The sequence below is a fragment of the Gorilla gorilla genome, chromosome 15 (assembly GCF_029281585.2).
Source record: "Gorilla gorilla gorilla isolate KB3781 chromosome 15, NHGRI_mGorGor1-v2.1_pri, whole genome shotgun sequence".
NCBI lineage: Eukaryota > Metazoa > Chordata > Mammalia > Primates > Hominidae > Gorilla > Gorilla gorilla.
This window is the reverse complement of record NC_073239.2, coordinates 75,477,748-75,499,458: the sequence shown is the minus strand read 5'-3', so window position 1 is coordinate 75,499,458 and position 21,711 is coordinate 75,477,748. Positions and strand designations below refer to the sequence as shown.

At 37.2% G+C, this 21,711-nt stretch overlaps 1 protein-coding gene across 8 annotated transcripts in view; it reads right to left on the bottom strand.

The window, feature by feature from the left end:
• Positions 1–5,362: 5,362 nt before the first annotated feature.
• The window catches only part of KIAA0586 (KIAA0586 ortholog), a 120,466-nt gene continuing 104,117 nt past the window's right edge, over positions 5,363–21,711 (bottom strand). For 3 of the 8 annotated variants that reach the window (XM_055361909.2, XM_055361910.2, XM_055361912.2), the window contains 2 exons: positions 13,316–13,381; positions 5,363–5,697 (listed from right to left, as the gene is read on the bottom strand). In XM_055361909.2, the coding sequence (XP_055217884.2) occupies positions 5,546–5,697; positions 13,316–13,381 (218 nt within the window). In that variant the 3' untranslated portion in view covers positions 5,363–5,545. Of the gene's footprint in view, positions 5,698–9,485; positions 9,571–13,315; positions 13,382–16,122; positions 16,446–21,711 lie in introns of those variants that run through there. The other 5 variants (XM_055361916.2, XM_055361911.2, XM_055361913.2 and 2 more) reach the window with 3 other exon arrangements.

The window sequence follows — 21,711 nt, the reverse complement described above, 5'->3', positions numbered from 1 at the left end:
TAAAAGCTATTGCTTTCCTTTTCTATGACTCTACTTTTCTTCATTTTTTTCCCCTTCCTTTTTTGAAGCAAAATACGTTTCCACTACCTTGTTTTTAAGAATGAGAGACCATAGCTTCATCTGCTAACCTGCCTCTTTCTGGACCTGTTATCCATTTCTAGCTCCAGGCAACACTCAAATCATAGGAATACCTCTGCTTAATGCTAGCAAACAAATCCACCAAGTTTAAGATCTGAACATCTTCTACATACTTTAGAGCATGCCACAAATATCTCTAGACTCAGCTACTCAGGCTGTTGTTGTAATTACATAGAACTACATACAGTGGATATTTTATCTGGAGAGAAAAGTCAACCCAATCACATTTTAAATTATCTCGAGTGTCCGTGGTACTTTTATAACCCGTCCGACTATTGGGGAATGTGACCAAAGGAAATAAAATTACTTATCAAGCTTGACAAGCAATCCTATACAACTATCCTGATGATAGAAATACCTCTTATATTACAATTTACATATTTACTTATAATGTAGCACCTTGTAAAAAATAGAAAAATGTCCATGTTCAGGAAAAGTAGGATACAAGATGCCAACTCAAATAGTTTATCATCATAATTCTGGGAAAACGACATACACTTTCAACTCTTTACATATATATTAATTATGGGGCCAGTGGGCCTGTTCTTTATCTGTGACCTCTATGTATACTGAGAACTACTCCTGGGGTGCGTGTATTCCTGGTACATAGACTCCTTACCAGCTCCTTTGAAGATTTTAAGTCCTGTTCAGTCTCATCATTTGGGTCTCTTCCGAAGCCTCGTGAGTGAACTCCCAGGAGATGGTAGGAGCGTACTGAACTACTTGAGGGTTTTAACTTTGGTTAGGGGTCCCTGAATTCCAGAGATGTATCAATAACTTATTCCTCACTATGGCTGAAATTATAAATGTCACCATTCATACTATAAAGACCCAGAAAAAGAGCTCTGATTTGCTTGCTGTCTTGGTAATTAGAGGACCATCAAATAGCTTTACAATATTTACAGGCCTCATAAGGGGGCATCTGTACTCTGGCTAATATTTCCTATTGTTTCTAGGTAAACACTTCAGGACAAGAAGAAAAATTATTTTAAAAAGAATACAGACACAGGCTGATGATTCTCAAAGGTTTGACAGTCTGATACTTGAAATCTACCCCTCATTCTCCTACCTAGGTCAAATAAAAACACTGCCTTCATGAAATTCCCTAAACAATAATGATCAGATTTCTCATTAGAAAATTTGCTTTTCTCTAGTGCATTTCTAATAGAGTCTTCAAAAACTACTGTGCAACTGATGTTTAATGATCAAATGATGATTCCATATTAGGGGGAGACAGAATTTCTTGTGGTTAATCTCTGTCCTCCAAGAGAGGCATATGACCAAAAGCAGGAATGACAAATCCTGAGGTGACTGCCCAGCCTCCCCCTGAGGATCCACGCCACACTGTACACCCCATGTCCTTCATACTTCATGTTTGTTAAACAGATGCACATATGGATATATGATAGAAAAGAATGCTTCAGTGAGTTTTCTCTTAGTAACATCACAGAAATATTAAGGACTGTACTCTCCATTATTGTTCAAGTTACTCACATATAAGGAAATACCACAGCATCAGGACATCTTTTAAAAGATAAGTATATTTCAATTATATAATAATAATTTTTTTTTTTGAGACAGTCTCACTCTTTCACCCAGGCTGGAGTGCAGTGGCGCAATCTCAGCTCACTGCAACCTCCGCCTCCTGGGTTCAAGCAATTCTCCTGTCTCAGCCTCCCAAGTAGCTGGGACTACAGGCACATGCCACCACATCTGGCTAATTTTTGTATTTTTGGTAGAGACGGGGTTTCACCATGTTGGCCAGGCTGGTCTCGAACTCCTGACTTCAGGTGACCCACCCGCCTCGGCCTCCCAAAGTGCTGGGATTACAGGTGTGAACCACTGCGCCCTGCCAGTTACAGAATTACTTTTTGATTGGGGGTGGTAATACACTATGAACTTAAAAATGCTACTTTACTTATTTTTAAAATGTTTTGAGTTAATAGAAAAACAATAAAAGATCTTAAGATATATGTTTAGCATTTTAAAGAGTTATCAAGGAACCAGAAATCTGTAATAAGAAACACTGTAATAATCTTCTAAGAAAAAAATATTTATTCAAGATTCTATTAAAGTATACAAAGAACGAATTTAGGATTTAAAACAAAGGAACATTTTATTTATTTATTTTTTTTTGAGACAGAGTCTTACCCTGTTGCCCAGGCTGGAGTTAAGTGGTGCAGTCTCAGCTCGTTGCCACCTCTGCCTCCTGGGTTGAAGCAATTCTCCTGCCTCAGCCTCCCAAGTAGCTGGGATTACAGGCACACGCCACCATGCCTGGCTAATTTTTGTATTTTTAGTAGAGATGGGGTTTCACCATGTTGGCCAGACTGGTCTTGAACTCCTAACCTTGGGTGATCTGCCTGCCTCAGCCTCCCAAAGTGCTGGGATTACAGGTGTGAGCCACCCGCACCCAGCAGAAAGGAACATTTAAAACACATGTTACCTAGTGTTAAGGCATGATAGCTCAGCAATTTTTTTTTTTTTTTTTTTTTTTTTTTGAGACACGGTCTCATTCTGTCACCCAGGCTGGAGTGCAGTGGCACAACCACGGCTCACTGCAGTCTTGACATCCTGGGCTCAAGCGATCCTCTCACCTCACCCTCTTGAGTAGCTGGGGCTACAGGTATGTGCAACCGTGCCCAGCTAATTTTTTGTATTTTTGGTAGAGATGGGTTTTGCCATGTTGCCCAGGCTGGTCTCAAACTCCTGAGCTCAAGTGATCCGCCCTCGGCCTCCCAAAGTCTTGGGATTACAGGCATGAGCCACCGTGTCCAGTCACAGCCCAGCAATAGTAACAGCCTTGATCTTCATAGTCTACCTCTTAATAGCATGTCTCATAAATAGTTTATTCCGGAAGTTGGAAATGTAAAATTTAATATAAAATAAAAATTTTAAAGCTTATAAAATCAAAAGTTCCATTTAGTTTGTTTTTACATACATCGTCTTATTCCAAAAGGATATGAAGTGGTTGGCAGAGGAATGTGTACAGGAGTAACCGTGAACAGAAATAATCCTATAAAACAAAATACTAGATGAATGCCGGGCACGGTGGCCCACGCCTGTAATCCCAGCACTTTGGGAGGCTGAGGCAGGCAGATCACCTGAGGTCGGGAGTTCAAGACTAGCCTGACCAACACGGAGAAACCCCATCTCTACTAAAAATACAAAATTTGCCGGGCGTGGTGGCGCACGCCTGTAATCCCAGCTACTAAGGAGGCTAAGGCAGGAGAATCGCTTGAAACCAGGAGGCAGAGGTTGTGGTGAGCCAAGATTGTGCCATTGCACTCCAGCCTGGGCAACAAGAGCAAAATTCCATCTCAAAAAAAAAAAAAAAAAGAAAGAAACCGTCGAATGGACACTAATTTTTTTTAAAAGAAAAGCTCACGTGCACAGGGAGTAGAATAAATCCAAGATTACACTTCTACCCTAAAGTTAGAAAAGGCAGGCTTTCTATGGTTAGGAGCAAAAATCTACCAACACCTTTAAATAAAAAATGCTTTAACTAAAACAAGATTTTGCTGAAATCCTTCCAAGGCAGAAAAAACTATGAAAACCAGAAACCAAGGTTGGGGGGTGGGGTGTCATGTTTAAAATGAAGCAGCACTAAGCAACATTTCTCCAGCTTTCACCTTGCCCAGAGTCTTGTAGATGAATATCAAAAACAAATTAAAATCCACAGAGCAGCATTTTTCTTCCACTTGTTTAAAGGAAACTGTTATAAGCAGAACTGTCCAAAGGGCCATATCAAAGAAAACGGGTTCTAAAGTGAAACCTAAAACATTCCAGTAACCAAATACCTGAGAGAAGCTGTGAGGAAGTGCATGTGGAAGGCTGACACATTTCTGAGTTTCCATAGACTCTTGCAGCTTCTATGTTCAGTGAGAAAAAAATCCCCAGGCAATGGCCCCTACTAGAAGTTTAAGGAATTCTAAATTGCTCTTCAGTAATTCTCAGCCTTGAGTGCCCATTAAAATTACCTGAAAAGGTCTTTTTTTTTTTTTTTAATACCAATGCCTGGACCCCATCCAAGATCAATTAAATTGAAATCCCTTGGTACAAGGCCCAGGCATTAGTATTTTTTAAAGCTCCCAGAGGTTCTAATGTACTGCCAGTGCTGAGATCCACTTAGCAACCTACAAAAATGCTGAAAAAGTCAAGGATGACTGTAATTACTGTGTGTTTGAAATTCAGTTGTGACAGAAAATGATTTTTCTGGGAGGTAAATTTTTTTCACTAGTGCTAGGCTGCCTTTCTTTTCATGTGCTTATGCCCTCTACTATACAGTACTGAAATCCCTCAAGATAATAAGAACACCACCATTTATTGAGCACTTACATGGTATCAAGCACTGTGCTGGGCACTACCCACCCCCATCTCCACACACAATCACTAATGTCCATTATTCTGCAAAAATAAGTATTAAACCCATTAATCTGAAACAGCTGATAAGAAGGCATTTCGTTGGCCCCTATCACAAAGCAAGAAGTTACAGAAATTGGGATTAGAACCTACATGTATCTGATTACGAAGCAATGCTTTTTATTTTCCTTTAATTTTATGTATTTATGTTGCAAAAGGTAATAGAGTTACATGTTTCACAGGTTTATAAAGGTTTATATGGTATACATAAGGCATATAAAAATTAATCTCACTGATGATTTTTTTCTATCACAACTGAAGTTCAAATACATAGTAACCACGATTATCCTTGATTCCTATCACTTAGCCTCTCCTATCACCCAGCCAACAATTCTCCTCCCTGGAGACAAACTTAGCAGTTTCTTGTTTATATAATATATTTACAAGCAAATACATGTAAGAATATGTGACATACCATACATTTGAATTCCTCCCCACCCCATTTTAAATAATTTCAACAACTGCATAGTTCACACACTATTTTGCACATGGCTTTTTTCACTTTAACAGTGCATCTCAAAGATTATTCCATATCAATAAACTTTAAAAATTTTTTTTTGTAATACATAGTATTCCATTGTACTGATGTACCATCACTTTAAAACCAGTCCATTATTGATAGACATTTGATTTTTTCTATTTGCTGTTATAAAAATGTTAGAACGAATAACCTTGAGCTACATAATTTTATAAATACATACAGATAATTACACCTATAGATTAAATGCCTAGATGTCAAAAGCCATGCCCTTTCACTACTCTATGCTATCTCGGGATTCTAAGAAACAACTCACAATCAGACTTATGATGACTTATTTTATTTAAAAACTTTACCCAAATTATGCTTTTTGTTTTATTTAAAAAAATTGGAATTTTTTTTTCAGAATATGCTCAAAAACCAAACAGTCTGAGAGACGGTTTTAAGCCAAGGTAAAATGACTTTAAAACCAGTGGCATAAACACTGTGCTGGCTGTCTCTTCCCGTTCAGAAGGTATCTGCCCCCGAAGACTCCATGTCCTCCTGCATTGTGCTGAGACTCAGAGACTGAGAGCAGTCCTCGAGGTTCACTGACGGCAGCATCACTGACATCTTGGCAGGGGGCATCTGTGAAGTGGAGAGTGGCACTGCTTTCCCACCTGCACAGAGGAGAAGTTCATTCAGCTCAACATGCGTATCCCGAGTATTTACGTGCTTTATGCTTTGAGAAATAATGTGAGTTTGGGGGGGGGGGGGAGGCGCGGATTCCAAATAAGGATTGCATACAAGGGACTCTCTTGTCCCAAGGTGCTCAAAACTTGTCAGTGAGGTAAAATACACCTTCCTCCTTTCCACCCTCACTCCTAATCAGTCAGAGACAACATCGGTATACAAGCTAAAAGTTGTGATACAGATGATAAATGCTAAGTAAGATCAAATGGGGTTAAGGGCCTAGTCTCTGAAATCCAGACTTAACTTCTTGCTGGCTGTGTGACTGTCAGCAAGTTATTTTACCACTCAAAAGTTCAGTTTCCCATATGTTAAATGGGATAATAGTACCTACTTTGCACAGTATAGTGAGGATAAAATAGTGTCAGTGAAGAGCTCAACAACAGAGCTTAGCACTCAGTAAGTGGTCAAAAACTAAGCGCTCCCATTACCATTAAAAGATAGCCATTATTACTACTGTCACCATTAAGTAAATAGCTAGGAGAGCAATAAAACACTATAATAGCCAGAAATTAAAGGTTTGTGGTTAGAGCAAGAACTTTTTTTTTTTTAAAGAGGTAAGATATGAACCATGTAAAAGGCATTTGAAGTCAAAGGTTGCCAAGGCACTTTGTTCTTCCTCCTATTCCTAAAAAATGGACTCTTAAACTCAAGAGCATGTCATTAATAATGATTTACTGAGTGCCTAAGGGTGCTATGCTATTAGTCAACAGAAGTGATACAAGGTTAGCAATGTCAGAGGAAAAACATACTGCAGTGGTCATCCAAGTATTACTGACACTTGACTTTGGAAAGCATTTTTCTCTGTAAAATAGACTTTTCTCTCTACTGTAAAGTAGACATTATCTCTACGTTTAATGAAATATGAAAAAAATTCCCACTTCATGGATTAAGAGCAATATTATAATGTCTAATATGAAAGCTGGCTGGTGGCAGAGGGCAGGCAGTTTGGGACAAATAATTCATTAATATGTAAAAAATTCAAAGTTGACTACGTAAGTGTATGTATCTGTAAGTCTAAAGCACAATGCTTAAGAATATAAAGACTGTCAACTTGGTATTATTTAAAACAAACAAACAAAAATCCTCATTTAAAATTTCATGGATTTACCATAGACATAAGAATAATAAATACGTTAAAAATAAATTACCTTAAACAATCTTAAAGACATATTTCAGACAAGAGTCACAGTAATTTTTCTAAAATCCCTTCATGTTTTTCAAGTAGTTTCTACAGTAATAACATAGAATTTTTCATTAAATTTTTATAGGGGCCACAGTATAATTAGACAGTTCTGGAGATTTTAATGATGTCTCAATCACAGCTGTCCAAGCTCACAATACTTGTAAAAGGAAAATTCCTTTCATATAAGGAAATTTAACAAAGACTATTTTAAATACTGTATCACTCCTTTTTGTTGCTATTTCATTTTTTTATAAAAAGAGAGAGGAAGATAAGATTTGGTATCATTACAGCAATATCACAAACTATAATATAATACCATAGTATTTAAAAAGAAAAGTTTTATGTGAATTTAAATAGAATAAATATTTCAAATAGGAAAAGATTTTAGTCTTTTCAGTTTGTCAGGATGTAATAAAAATGCAGTGAATAGACATTAAAGACTATATTTTTTAAATCTTTTTTTTGAGACAGGGTCTTGCTCTGTCACCTAGGCTGGAGTGCAGTGGCATGATCATGGCTCACTGCAGCCTCAACCTCACAGGCTCAAGTGATCCTTCCACCTCAGCCTCCCAAGTAGTTAGGACCACAGGTATGTACCACCATGCCTGGCTAATTTTTAAAAATTTTTTGTAGAGGGAGGGTCTCCCTGTGATGCCGGGGCTGGTCTCAAACTCCTTTGTCTCAAACTCCTTGGTCTCAAGTGATCCTCCTTCTTCAGCCTCCCAAAGTGCTGACATTACAGAAGTGAGCCACCATGCCTGGCCTTAAAAATGTGTATAGGACATAAGCATTAATAATATATAATATTTAAACAGTCTTATATTTTACAAAGCCATGATGCAGAATACACAAAATAACTGAGGGAAGCAGCCAATATCAGAGCTCACCTCATGAATAAAGTAAAAACTAACACTGGATATAACTAAGTCCTAGAGCAAATTAATTTTCCACTCATACGAACAACTTAATGTTACCTTCTAATCCATTCCTTGAGTTATGCATCTGCCAAAAACAACAGTGATACCAAATACTCTTCTTTTCTCTGTTATTTAATTTCACAAAACCACTTTGTATATACCTTCGTTTTCTACTTTGTGCATAAAATTACAGATTAAATTGCTCAATGTTGTAACAAGAGCTATAACTTTTTAGGGTGGAGGGATCTCCTAGAAGTTTCCAAGTCTCAAGGAACATACTGAATTCAATCACTGTAAGCATTTCTTGCAGTTATTGCCTTATATTTGTATAACAATTCAAATTTTGTAAATACGTTTTCACCATCATATTATCTGATCCTAACAGTAATTCTCGGAAACAGACAAGGCAACTGAGGCCCAGAGACATTAAAGTGGGCTTCTCCAAAAGCATATATGCACTAACTAAACATCTATATCAATCTTCTGCATGTATGGAGCTAAGAGCATACGCAGATGAAGAAGACAGAGTCCTCATCCTCAAGAAGTTCATCACCTAGTAGAGGAGATAAACATGTATAGGAATACTTAAATGAAGTGGAAGGTAGCTATTGAGTTGGGACTGAAAAGATGGTGGGAAGGCAATGAAGGAAAACAGAATAACAAAATAAAGTCAAGATAAAGTTAATGTGTTAAGGGAACTCTGAGTATTCTGATATCAAATATTGTTTGGACAGGAGGAATGGTGAGATAAGCAAGGCCAGGGCCAAGTCCTGTGAAAGCAGTAAGGAGTCACAAAAAATTTTGACCAGAGGAATAATTTGAGCAAATGTATGTCTAATATCCAGCATCTATAAGGAACTTAAAACAAATGTATTAGAGAAAAACAACCCCAAAGGACATGAACACTTTTCAAAAGAAGACATACATGAGGCCAGCAAGTATATGAATAAAAGCTCAATATCACTGCTCATTAGAGAAATGCAAATCAAAACCACAATGAGATACCATCTGACACCAGTCAGAATGGCTATTATTAAAAGGCCAAAAAATAACAGATGCTGGTGAGGTTGCAGAGAAAAGGGAACACTTATTCACTTGGTAGGAGGGTAAATTAGTTCAATCATTATGGAAAGTAATATGATGATTCCTCAAAGAAGCTAAAAGCAGAACTACCATTCAACCCAGCAATTCCATTACTGGATTTATACCCAGAGGAATATAAATCAGTCTACCATAAAGACACATATACGCAAATGTTCACTGCAGCACTATTCACAACAGGAAGGGTATGGAATCAACCTAAATGCCCATGAATGACAAATTGGATAAAGAAACTGTGGTACATGTATACCAAGGAATACCATGCAGCCATAAAAAAGAACAAGATCATGTCTTTTGCAGGAACATGGATGAAACTGGAAGCTATCATCCTTTGCAAACTAATGCAGGAACAGAAAACCAAATACTGCATGTTCTCACTTATAAGTGGGAGCTAAATGATGAGAACTCATGAACACAAAGAAGGAAACAACAAACACTGGGATCTACTTGAGACTGGAGGGTGAGAGGAAGAAGAGGAGCAGAAAAAATAACTATTGGGTACTAGGCTTAATACCTGGGTGATGAAATAATCTGTATGACAAACCTCCACGGCCTGAGTTTACCTATACAGGAAACCTTCTTCACATGTACCCCCAAACCTAAAATAAAAGTTAAAAAAAAAAAAGAGGTAAAAATCATCCTAATAGCTGTGTGGAAAATAGAAAGACAGGAGACGGATCTATAAAAATAGTCCATAGAAGAACTAATGATCCTTGGCAGTGGAAATAGGGTCAAGATATTTTGGATGGAGACTTAGTACTTATAAAGAACCAAGTTTCACTCTGAAATGACAGATTTGGTTGACTGACTAGGCAGCAATAAGAACACCAACAAACTTGGGAGCGGTGATGAAGTTTTAAGCACAAGTGTCTTCATGACAGATCAAGAGTAGGGTCCAAATCAGGTCACTCAGGAATGGCCCCACCCAGACTGCTGGTGTGAGGCTTCTGTATGGGAAGGAGTAAAAGGCAGAGGGGATAAGAGAATGGATTCTGGAACAGGGCAGAGCTGAGCTCATCCATCCATCCAACAGATATCAACTGTGCACCTACTATGTGCCTGGCACTGTTCTAGACTCTGGAGAATACAGCAGTGAAGAAAACAAAGGGTCTAACCTCACTGGCCGCACATTCTGTTGGGTTTAGGGGATGAATGACAAGTAAGGAAATAAGCAACTAATATAACAGGAAGTGCTAAGTACTATAAAGAAAAATAGGTAAAAGGTAAGAGGGATAGAAAATAAGAGACTGAAAAAGTTACGTAACTTCTCTGAACCCCAGTTTTCTCAACTATAAAAAAAATATGAGTACCAACTTCAGAGGTGTTTCTTTTCTTTTTTTTTTTTTTTTGAGACGGAATCTTGTTTTGTCACCCAGGCTGGAGTGCAGTGGCGCGATCTTGGCTCACTGCAAGCTCCGCCTCCTGAGTTCACGCCATTCTCCTGCCTCAGCCTCCCAAGTAGCTGCGAGGGACTAAAGGCGCCCGCCACCACGCCCGGCTAATTTTTGTATTTTTAGTAGAGACAGGGTTTCACCATGGTCTCAATCTCCTGATCTCGTGATCCACCCGCCTCGGCCTCCCAAAGTGCTGGGATTACAGGTGTGAGCCACCACGCCCGGCTGACTTCAGAGGTTTTTGTGAGGATTCAGCCAGATAATACATACAAAGTGTTTTATATAGTGCTGGAACATAGAAAGCACACAAACACATCAGCTCTTACTTTTAGGTAATTGGAAAGCCACTATCTAAGAGGCAATGAGGCTCAGGGTGGGCTGCAAAAGGTACTCTGCTTTAGAAGGAGGAATAAGAATGTTTCACTGAAATACAATTAAGAAAAAAAGAGGGAGTGGGCAAAGAGAGTACACTCTGGAAGGCCTCCAAATAGTTATGCTAGTTTAAACTCTAGTTAACTGTGTTTTAATCAAGAAGTTATAGCAATAAAATGTACCATCTTATCAAAAGGTATTTGTTAATGTATATTTTGGGAATTTTTTTTTTTTTTTTTTTGAGACGGATTATCGCTCTGTCACCCAGGCTGGAGTGCAATGGCATGATCTCGGCTGACTGCAACCTCCACCTCCCGGGATCAAGCGATTCTCCTGCCTCAGCCTCCTGAGTAGCTTGGATTACTGGCGTGTGCCACCGCACCCGGCTAATTATTGTATTTTTAGTAGAGACGGGGTTTCACCATGTTGGTCAGGCTGATGTCAAACTCCTGACCCCGTGATCCGCCCACCTCGGCCTCTCAAAGTGCTGGGATTACAGGCGTGAGCCACTGTGCCCGGCTGAAAACTTTTTATTTAAAGTATTCATTTACACAAGCTAAATCACAGTTTTAGAACTTTGTAAGAGAACACTTTAAACTGGGAACATTAAAAAAAAGCATCACTTAGATTACTGTGAACAGGCGAAAAGGGTAACATTCATTAAAAAATTAATTTTTTTAAAGAAAAGACATAACATTTTAATAAATCACCATGAAAGCAAATATAAATCTTCTACCTCTATTAAATATAGTTTGATGCTTTTAAAGTTTGACTTTTTAAATTTGCACAGTCAAGTCATTACTCTATGATGTAATTGTTTCAACAGCCGTTTTCAGGTCTATAAAAAAGACTATTCCTTGATTCCATGGGTTTGCAGGGTGTCATTTAACCTGGCATGCATTTAAGTGGGGCATGCCATGGAGTCAGACCATGCGTTAGAAGCTTCCTGAGACATAATTTAATACATGTTTTTGACACTTGAAATTCCAATTTTTTGCTTTAAAAATATTTAAAATTCATAAAGAAATTTTATGTTTTCTGTTTTTGGATGTCAGATTTATAAAACTAAGTAAAAGAAAAACTATAATTTATTCTGAGTAATAAGTTATGTAACGAATGGTAGGATTCAATTCTCTGAATTGTTTTTCCAGTGATAGTGGTGAAATATTAGTTCCTCTCCTGTTAATTGTGGCTTATTCTGATTGCAGCACTTACCAGACTGCACTGTAATTATTTATGTATCTGTCATTTCTACCAGACAATGCATTCCTTAAGGGCACGGACAGTCTTTGGAACTGACAGTCTTTGTGTTCTGAGTGACTAGGATAGCAGGTACACAGTAAGTATCTGTGACCTTATCACCTTGTATTATTGTTACTAACTTGTAAGTCTGTTGTTTCCATTAAAGATGTGCTCCACTAGGACAGTGACTGTGTCTTATTTACCTCTGCATTCTACAAAGCCTCAGCATGATGCTGGGCAAACAGTGGACCTTGAAATGACTGCTGAACCAAATTGATTTGTTTCCACCTAGAGAGTCTGTGGTTTCTCTTTGCTAACAGCTTGCTTAGATTCACACTGACCAGATCTTGTCTTTAAAATCAGCCCTGAGTTCCAGCAATGCAGTTGCTTCCCAGCTGTCTGTGAAAATGTTACAGTATTTCAGCTGTGTTTTATTGAGTTCTTGAAGCATTTTTCCTGTACACCCTGGACTCATCCACTCTTGCTCCAATTCCTGTGTAAGCAGCTGCTAAACTATCCTGCTGTATTCAATTCTCCCCACATACTTAACCCAGTCCTACAGATTTGCAACATCATAGCCCAAGTGTTTGAGAATAAATGAAAGACTTGATGAAGAAGGTGCCTTATCATTTGATGTTAAGTATAGTATGCAATATTTTATTTACTTTTGCTTTCCAGAATTAGTCACTATTAAACATTTCTTTCCTTACTCATGTTTTAGAAAGGGTAACTTAAAATGTTACAATAATCTTATCCCAAAATATCTTTTAGGCATATGAATCCTATTACTTTTTTTATTTTTCAAATGAGTTGACAAATGCTTATTTTAAAATTTATAATTTAAGGTAAAAACAAAGCAGTTCTTATAGGAAGAATAAATGTTCCGACACCTGTAAAAACAACTCCAATTTTTTCCTCTAAAAAGCAATCGTTAATGTGAAAGATCTGTTTCTTCTTATGCCAGGTTCCAGCTGCTTCACTTTGTTTAAAATGACTTCAAAGTTTAAACACTGTCCTGTCCCAACAAATAACCTCCCCCAGATGGAATTATCTGGAGTCCTATCCTTAGTGCTCTGAATACCACACCTGCAGCCTTTTAATTCATCATTTTATAAACTTTCCAAAGCGAAACGATAGGTTTTCTTTCCTGTCCCCTAACTTACGCCTTTTGGAGAGCTGAGTTTATAACCTGGGGTGAATTTACAGATATTACAGAAGAATTAAAAATTGCTATTAGTATTTCTACTGTGTTGATTATTATGAGAGAAAGAATCATCAGGAAATGAAAAAATCTGAACAGCTCCAAGTTCAAGAACTTTTAAAGTAAAAATCTTACCTGAAAATACACATGTGAGGTACGGATTAAGCTCGATTTGTGTCTGATCCATATTACCTGGTGAAACTACATAAAAATTTATTTTTTCAGAAGAAAATCAGTTAAGCATAGAAATAATCATGATTCATTCCTATTCACTAAAAGAACACAAACCAAATGCACTCCCACCGTTATTGTCATAAAACCAGGTAAACAGAAGTTTGATCTAGTGGCCTTAATGTAAAGAAGGAAGTTAAACAGCTGAATTTTAATGACTATCAATAGAAAATACTTTAACGGATTATTATCTTTATGCATCACAGATGAGAGAGGGGGGAAGCCAAGGGTCATGAGAAAATCTGAAATTTGTATTAAATAAAGGAAATTAATGGGCCATTTCTTCCAAGGTGAAAAGTTTTCACAGATTCTCTTACCTAAGAATTTAATAATTACAAAAAGAGGTTTAGAATCTCCCTTCTTCCTAGGCCAGCCTGGAGCATATTACTCAATACAATCCGTAGGAAACAACCCATAAAGCTGGCAGGGAGTACAGAAGAGCAATACACTATTATAGCAAAGCAAATTTTTAGTATTGAGATAAAATAGGCTGAGGAAAAAATCTTTTTTATGGCCAGAGAATCGGAAAGTTAACTGAGAGAAACCTATGGCACATATAGGTCTTAGGCCAACAAGACACCCTGGATACTAAGGGCATGGCTCCGTTATGATGCTGTTAATCTGTGCTGTGAAGTACAGTCAATTAACAACCTTCTATAACTTATTTCAAACAAATTCTTGGGGTAGGGTGATATGAAAAAAATTATAATGTTGTATAATCAGTATTTCTTTTCTAATTTTCTTTAAGATAAAAATCAGTTATCTCTTAAGCTTCATTTATTTCACAAAAGTTTCAGGTAGTACATGTACACAATGGAGTGTTATCCAGCCATAAAAAAGGATGAGATCCTGTCTTATGCAATGATATGGATAGAACTGGAGGTCATTATGTTAAGTGAAATAAGCCAGACACAGAAAGACAAACTTTGAAGGTTCTCATTTATTTGTGGGAACTAAAAAATAAAAACAGTCCGGGTGAGGTGGCTCATGCCTGTAATCCAAGCACTTTGGGAGTTTGAGACAGGTGGATCACTTGAGCTTAGGAGTTCAAGACCAGCCTGGGCAACATGGCTAGACCTAGTCTCCACAAAAAATACAAAAAGTAGCCAGGTGTGGTGGCTCGCGCCCGTAGACCCAGCTACTTGGGAGGCTCAGGTGGGAGGATGGCTTGAGTCCAGGAGGCAGAGGTTGCAGTGAGCCAAGATGGTGCCACTGCACACCAGCCTGGACGACAGAGCCAGGCTGGAAAAGAAGAGAAAAAACAATTGAACTCATGGAGATAGGCAGTAGAAGGATGGTTACCACAGGCTGGGAATGGTAGTGAGAGTGGAAGGGAAGTGGGAATGGTTAATGGGTTAAAAAAAAAAAATAGAAAGAATGAGTTAGGCCCAGTAATTTGCTAGCACAACAGGGTGACTATAGTAAAAAATAATTTAATTGCACATTTTAAAATAACTGAGTATAACTGGATTGTTTGTAACACAAAGGAGATGCATACTCCATTTACCCTGATGTGATTATTACACACTGCATGCCTGTATCAAAATATCTCATGTAACCCATAAATACATATACCTACTGTGTACTCACAAAAATTAAAAATTAAAAAAAATTTATACTAAAAATTAAAAAAATTTTTGGGTGGATTTTTATAAGAAGATATTTAAATGAGCAAGTTTATAAGCATTCCATATTTCATTATACAGTCTCACTGGAGATAAACATTCATGTTAAACTATTATTGTTATACTGTAGAAAATTTAATCTTTTATAAGGACAAGAGTGTGGACAAATACAAGTTACATATATTTGATATCCACAAATAGACCAAAATTGAACATACAACTGTGATATAGGTTTTGTTTGTTTGTTTTTTAAAGAAATGGGGTCTCATTCTGTCACCCAGGCTGGAGTGCAGTGGTACAATCATAGCTCACTGCAGCCTCGACCTTCTGGGCTCAAGGAATCCTGCCATCCTGCCACCTCAGCCTTCCTAGTAGCTAGAACTACAGGTGTCTGTCACCATGCCCAGCTAAACTGTGATACAATTTTTAAAAATCTTTAAATGTATTAAAAGTGCTTACTATGGGCCAGGCGCGGTGGCTCATGCCTGTAATCCCAGCACTTTGGGAGGCCAAGGTGGGAGGATCAGGAGGTCAGGAGATCAAGACCATCCTGGCTAATATGGTGAAACCCCGTCTCTACTAAAAATACAAAAAATTAGCCGGGCATGGTGGCAGGCACCTGTAGTCTCAGCTACTCGGGAGGCTGAGGCAGGAGAATGGCGTGAACCCGGGAGGCTGAGCTTGCAGTGAGCCAAGATCGCGCCACTGCACTCCAGCGTGGGTGATAGAGCGAGACTCCGTCTCAAAAAAAAAAAAAAAAAAAAAGTGCTTACTATGATGTTAACGTTTAAATGCTATCTGTGTTCACTTCTCACTCTGTTTCTAAACTTCCAAGAGTTAGAGAGGGACAGAAATTATTACTGCTTGGTCCCTCCAGTTTAATAGAGCTCCCTTTCAAATTCTACAGAGAACACAGAGTATAAACATGAAAACAAAGGTATCAACACCACCTCAGAGACCCCTTCCATTGAAGAACCACTTGTTTATAGCAAGTAATGAGAATATTACCTCCCTAATTGAGTTGATCAAGGATCTTAGCAGAGTATGCCACCTAAAGGAAGGGTACATAAATGGTAACTATGACATATGGTTGTTGCTGTTATTGTAAACATAAAACTCTCCTCAGCCAAAAGTGAGGGAGGATCTTGACTTCTGCATTGATACGTCTTAACAGTTAAAAAAAACAAGCCACTATCACAATATCAGAGTTGACCACTTTTATTCTTATAACAAGTAAGTGGCTTCATAATTCTCACTTGTTGATTTACGGGGTTTACTGGAAGGGTGAGTATTATGCTCTGCAGTTGATGATTAAAACAGCAAACACGGCCTACAACTAGGTCAACACAACTTGAAAACTGCTTCTCAAGTTTGTCGGTTCTTACAATTCTTTATCCTGCTGATCAAAACTGAAAAAAAAACATAATACTGGTATTGAAGTCAAAAGACAAGAAGGAAAATTTTGGAATTATTTGATCTATAAATTTCTATTAACATTTCTATGGAAATTTTGAATGAGCAATGCTGACTAGAAATTGAGTTATATATTAACTATAAATATAATTTATATTTTTATCTTTACCACAAAAAGCTGACTTGTTAGCTTTTACTTAAATGTTTGAAGATACTACAAAATAAAGAACAAGTGAGCTTAGATTTGGAAATAGAATTCCAGCCTGGAAAAGCAGGGATACTGGCTGAAAAAGCTTTAATTGAAGGCACACAGGGAGTACTGGGATTGCACTACTTGTACACACTGTGCCTTTTCCAAATACCCCCCCTTATTTCAATATTTTAGCTTTTCATTTCAAATAGTCATTCAAAATATTGTTGCTATCTCTGGTGCCAAGTGAAAGTAAACCATATTATAGTTAGTGTACACCCTTTTCAAAAATTGGTATTTTTTCAAGGAATACTACACAGCCATAAAAAAGAATGAAATCATGTCCTTTCCAGCAACATAGATGGAGCTCATAGGCCACTAACCTAAGTGAACTAACTCAGAAGCAGAAAATTCATTACCACATATTCTCACTTATAAGTGGGAGCTAAACAATGGGTACACATGGACATACGGATAGAAATAATATACGATGAAAACTCCAAAAGCCAGGGAAGGGGCGGCAGGGTTGAAAAATAACCTATCAAGTACAATGTTAACTATTTGGGTAATGGGTACATTAGAAGCCCAATCCCCACAATTAAGCAATATACCAATATATCCATGCAATAAACATGCACATGTACCCCCGAATCTAAAATAAAATGACATTTATAAAAATTGGTATTTTAAAAAAATTGAAATTTGGGCTTTATAACAGTTATACTCTTATATTTAAAAAAATTTATTTTGGGCTTGAAAGCTTACTTTCTGACTCTTCAATGCTATTTTCAGTAAGAGTCACTGGTATAGTAATACTTACATTTGTAAATCTTTATAGTATTATTTTAAACAAATTCTTTATGGATTATCTAAGAAAACAGCATAAAATTATAAGGCTGTTAACTGCAAAATAAGGATATAAAGATGAAGCCCCCCAAAATGTGAATTTTTTAACCCACAAAACAACATAAATTTTTAAAGGGACGATGTATAGAATTTAAAACAAAACTCAATAAGGAGACATCTAAAATTAGTAACAGTCAGGATAGCTACATTTTTATACTAATTTGAGTTCACTAAAAAAAAAAATCCAATAAATTATTAGGGTACTTAAAAATATATAAAAAGAAGTTAGTACTTGTTAAACAACCTGGCCAGATCCTCCAAATTAAGTTACTCATTGGCTCTAGTAGGTATACCAACTCTCTTAAATAATAGCATTTTCAGAAATAGGATCCTGGCAGCATAAAAGTATATATCCCACTGCCAAGAAGTTGATAGTTAATTCAGAAAATAGATGACCCACCTATCCCGAATGCAAATCACAATTAACTTGAGTAATGTACATTCAATTATTAAAGCTTATTAAAAAGCATTTAAGTACTTGACTGTATTCCTGTTGGTGTTATGACAGAGACAGTGCCTGCCTTTTAGGGGCAAGAATGTCTAGAGGGACATTCCAGCATTAAAATTTGGTTGAGAACTGAGAGACTCTATGTTTTAATAGACAACTTTATCTACAACTCACTTCCTGTTAATTGAACAGCCTGTGAAACAGCTACTAAAACAAATTCCTCTCAGATCATTCTTTATAAAAGCATGCCATAATAGTTTAAAAACTAAAAGAATCTTAAAAACTACAATAGGTTTGCCTGGTGAAAGAAGCCATACATACCGTATGATTTCATTTATGTGAAGTGCAAACAAGGAAACTAATCTAGGTTGTTAGAAGTCAGAATAGTGGCTTTATGCTTGTGGGAGTAGAGACTGTGGCTGAAAGGGAGCATGAGGGCCTTTGGGGGTCTGGCAGTGTTCAATTTCTTGAGCTGGATACTGCTTGCACAAGTGTACTGTATTTGTGAAAATTCTTTGAGCTGTACACTTACAACATGTGTACTTTTCTGAATGTATATTATTCTTCCATAAAAAAGTTAAAATGGAAAAAACCAATAGGGTAGTTTCAGCAATTAAAAGATGATACCTTTGTGGTTTTAAACTTTTTTCCAATGATAAAATTAAGCCAATTTACTGGCATTACTACGTAACCTTTAATATCAAATAAATAGTTACACTAAGTCATAGGCCGTACTGCTGACTACAAAGAAGAATTCCTATTTTTTTTCCCTAAAACCTTGAAATACCAGTGCACTGAAATTATTCAGAAGCAGAAGGTGAGATTTTGTTGTTGCTGTAGTTTAACTCTCACAGGGCTTACTATCTAGGATACTTCATGCTCTACAACAATCAGCCACTTGATTTAATTGAAAGCACAAACTATAATCCAGTTTTAACTAATCTTCAGCATTTAAAAAATTTTAATACATTGTAAATTCACACTTAATTCCTTTCTTTGGTACGAAAGAAGTTTGCTGTTTCAGTTTATGTCTATTAAGCAATAATACCATAACTACACTTAAACTCAACCATATCTTTGTCAATAATAACACCCATAATTCTAATACACCTATATTATACCAGGCCACAGACTGTTAGAGAAGGTCACTATTGTAACATTCTTATAAATGACATTTGATAATTACCAAAGCTGATGGCAAAGTAACTCCCTAATATTTACTAAGCAGTTTGAAGCTAAGCGCCTCTGTATCTATACACAGAAAATCTATTTTCTGAGATGGAAACCCTTCCTAAATATGAAGACTTCTCTCAAATTATGGCTTGTGGTTATCACTAAAAATGCACTGTATTATCTGTGTAGCCTTGACAGTGGGTTTTGACATCTCTAGCCATTCCTAACTAAATATGGAAACAAAAATTAAATGTGACATAGTGACCAGTTCACTTCCCTAAGGCCAGACCTGGTAACTTTTGAAAGAGTGAAAGAATGAAAAATGAGCTTTCAAATACAGGAAGCCACTAGAAAATAAGAACACCACCATTCCACATCCTAAAATAAGAGCTTTAAAGATTTTCTGTTGAATAGCAAGTTTCGGGGCAAGGGGGAGAGAGGGAGAGGGTGGGTTTCTGCTCACTGTACACACGACACCAGTGGGAATAAGGGCCAGTCCAAGTTCTACGTTACCATTACTCTGGGTAATAGTTCCAAGCTGTGAGGCACAGCTGTATAGGCCCTGCCAGCAAGGCCATCGCAGCAGTGCTTTGATAGCGTGGGGCCCTGAAGTGTCAGGATATAGAGAAGGCAGCAGTTGTTGGCTGTGAAAACAGTCTGATACAAACCAGATGGGAACTTACTAGATGGGCAACACAAAGGAAAACAATTGGCTCATTCAACAAAGTCAGGCTCCTGCCCCAGAGAATTCACAGAAGACAATAACAGTCACCCAGAGTTGATGCAAACAAGAAACAGCCATGTGGTTACAGTTTAAAGAACTGTTTTTCCTTAGACTAAACAAAGTTTTGATTTCTAATTCTTGTACTCATTAATTGAAGTTTGGTGTACAGGTCTTTTTGCCAAAGATAAATATTTCATTTCTTTTGTGACACCAATAGAAACTAATTTTGTGCTGCTTCCTCTAAAGTGCTATGAACATAAGCTAAGCTATTTCAGGAAACTGGCAAATTTAGAAAATGATTGATCATGCTGACACAGTAATTAGAAAATATCCAACGTATGATTTCCAGGACTTCCTAAGTCCTACTTTGTGTAATGTAGGCAGAATGACACAAAAGGCAATAAAATAATCGCAAGGCTCTCAGAACTATATTTCTACATAAATTGTTTTTTCTGACTTCATTAGGTGGTACAGTATTACTGCAATTATATTCCCAAGAAAAAAGTGCTCCTGTTTTCCATAGCCTCTGTGAGGCTTATCACAAAAAAAGGTTCCTGATCATTCTGAGCTGACAAGTGTAACAAAGACTAACAATCAGATTTTAAGATACATTTTAGCAATAACATTTTACTGAAAGACTTTTGTGGGTATATATTCCATAACGAGTAATTTGTTTTACCATTTTAACAGAGAGCAAATAGCATTCGAGCTTAAAATAATTCACAAGTAATTGCATTTCTTCTTACTTAGAAACTCAAGAGTAATTTTGACCTCTGTATTTATTCCAATTAAAAAATATACCTAAGAAAGTCTTAAATTTGGAATCACCATTTTTAGGTCAAGGATAAGGAGCCCATCAGGGACACTCTGAAAATAATGAGGTGTATTACACAGCATTTGTCATGCACATATTTAAAAATATTTTGTAATTATATAAAAGAGTGATCCTATTTTGCTCTTAATAATAATACATTTCTTAAAAGATATCTTTTCTGAAAATGATGGAATTGATTTCATTTCATTTTCATCTGTGGAACTGTAAAAATTACTATGGTATATGAGATATAAGACTTGGGTTTCCCAGTCTGCACGTGCAGGATTGCCCAGATTATACCCATTGGCTACTCCCATCCTAAAAGCTGAGGCTGAACACAAATACCCTTTCCTGTTCCATTAAATCTTTCATCCTATGCAAGGTAATTCTGAAGTAAGCCAGAGAAACAGAAGTGAAGTAACAATTTGGTATGTAGTTTGATGCCATCTTACCAGCCATAGGTATTTACCTCCTCTTGTCTGCTGCATACACATACATGTTCAGGCATACTTTTTTTTCTTTTTTTTTTTTTAATTACACATTAAGTTCTGGGATACATATGCAGAACGTGCAGGTTTGTTACATAGGTACACACATGCCATGGTGGTTTGCTGCACCCATCAACCCATCATCTACATTAGGTATTTCTCCTAACGCTATCCCTCCCCTATCCCCCACCCCCCCGACAGGCCCCGGTGTGTGATATTCCCTTCCCTGTGGCCAAGTGTTCTCATTGTTCAACTCCCACTTATGAGTGAGAACATGAGGTGTTTGATTTCCTATTCCTGTGTTAGTTTGCTGAGAATGATGGTTTCCAGCTTCATCCATGTCCCTGCAAAGGACATGAACTAGTCATAATACACATGGCTGCATATTATTCCATGGTGTGTATGTACCACATTTTCTTTATCCAGTCAATCACTGATGGGCATTTGGGGTGGTTCCAAGTCTTTGCTATTGTGAATAGTGCTGCAATAAACATACGTGTGCATGTGTCTTTATAGCAG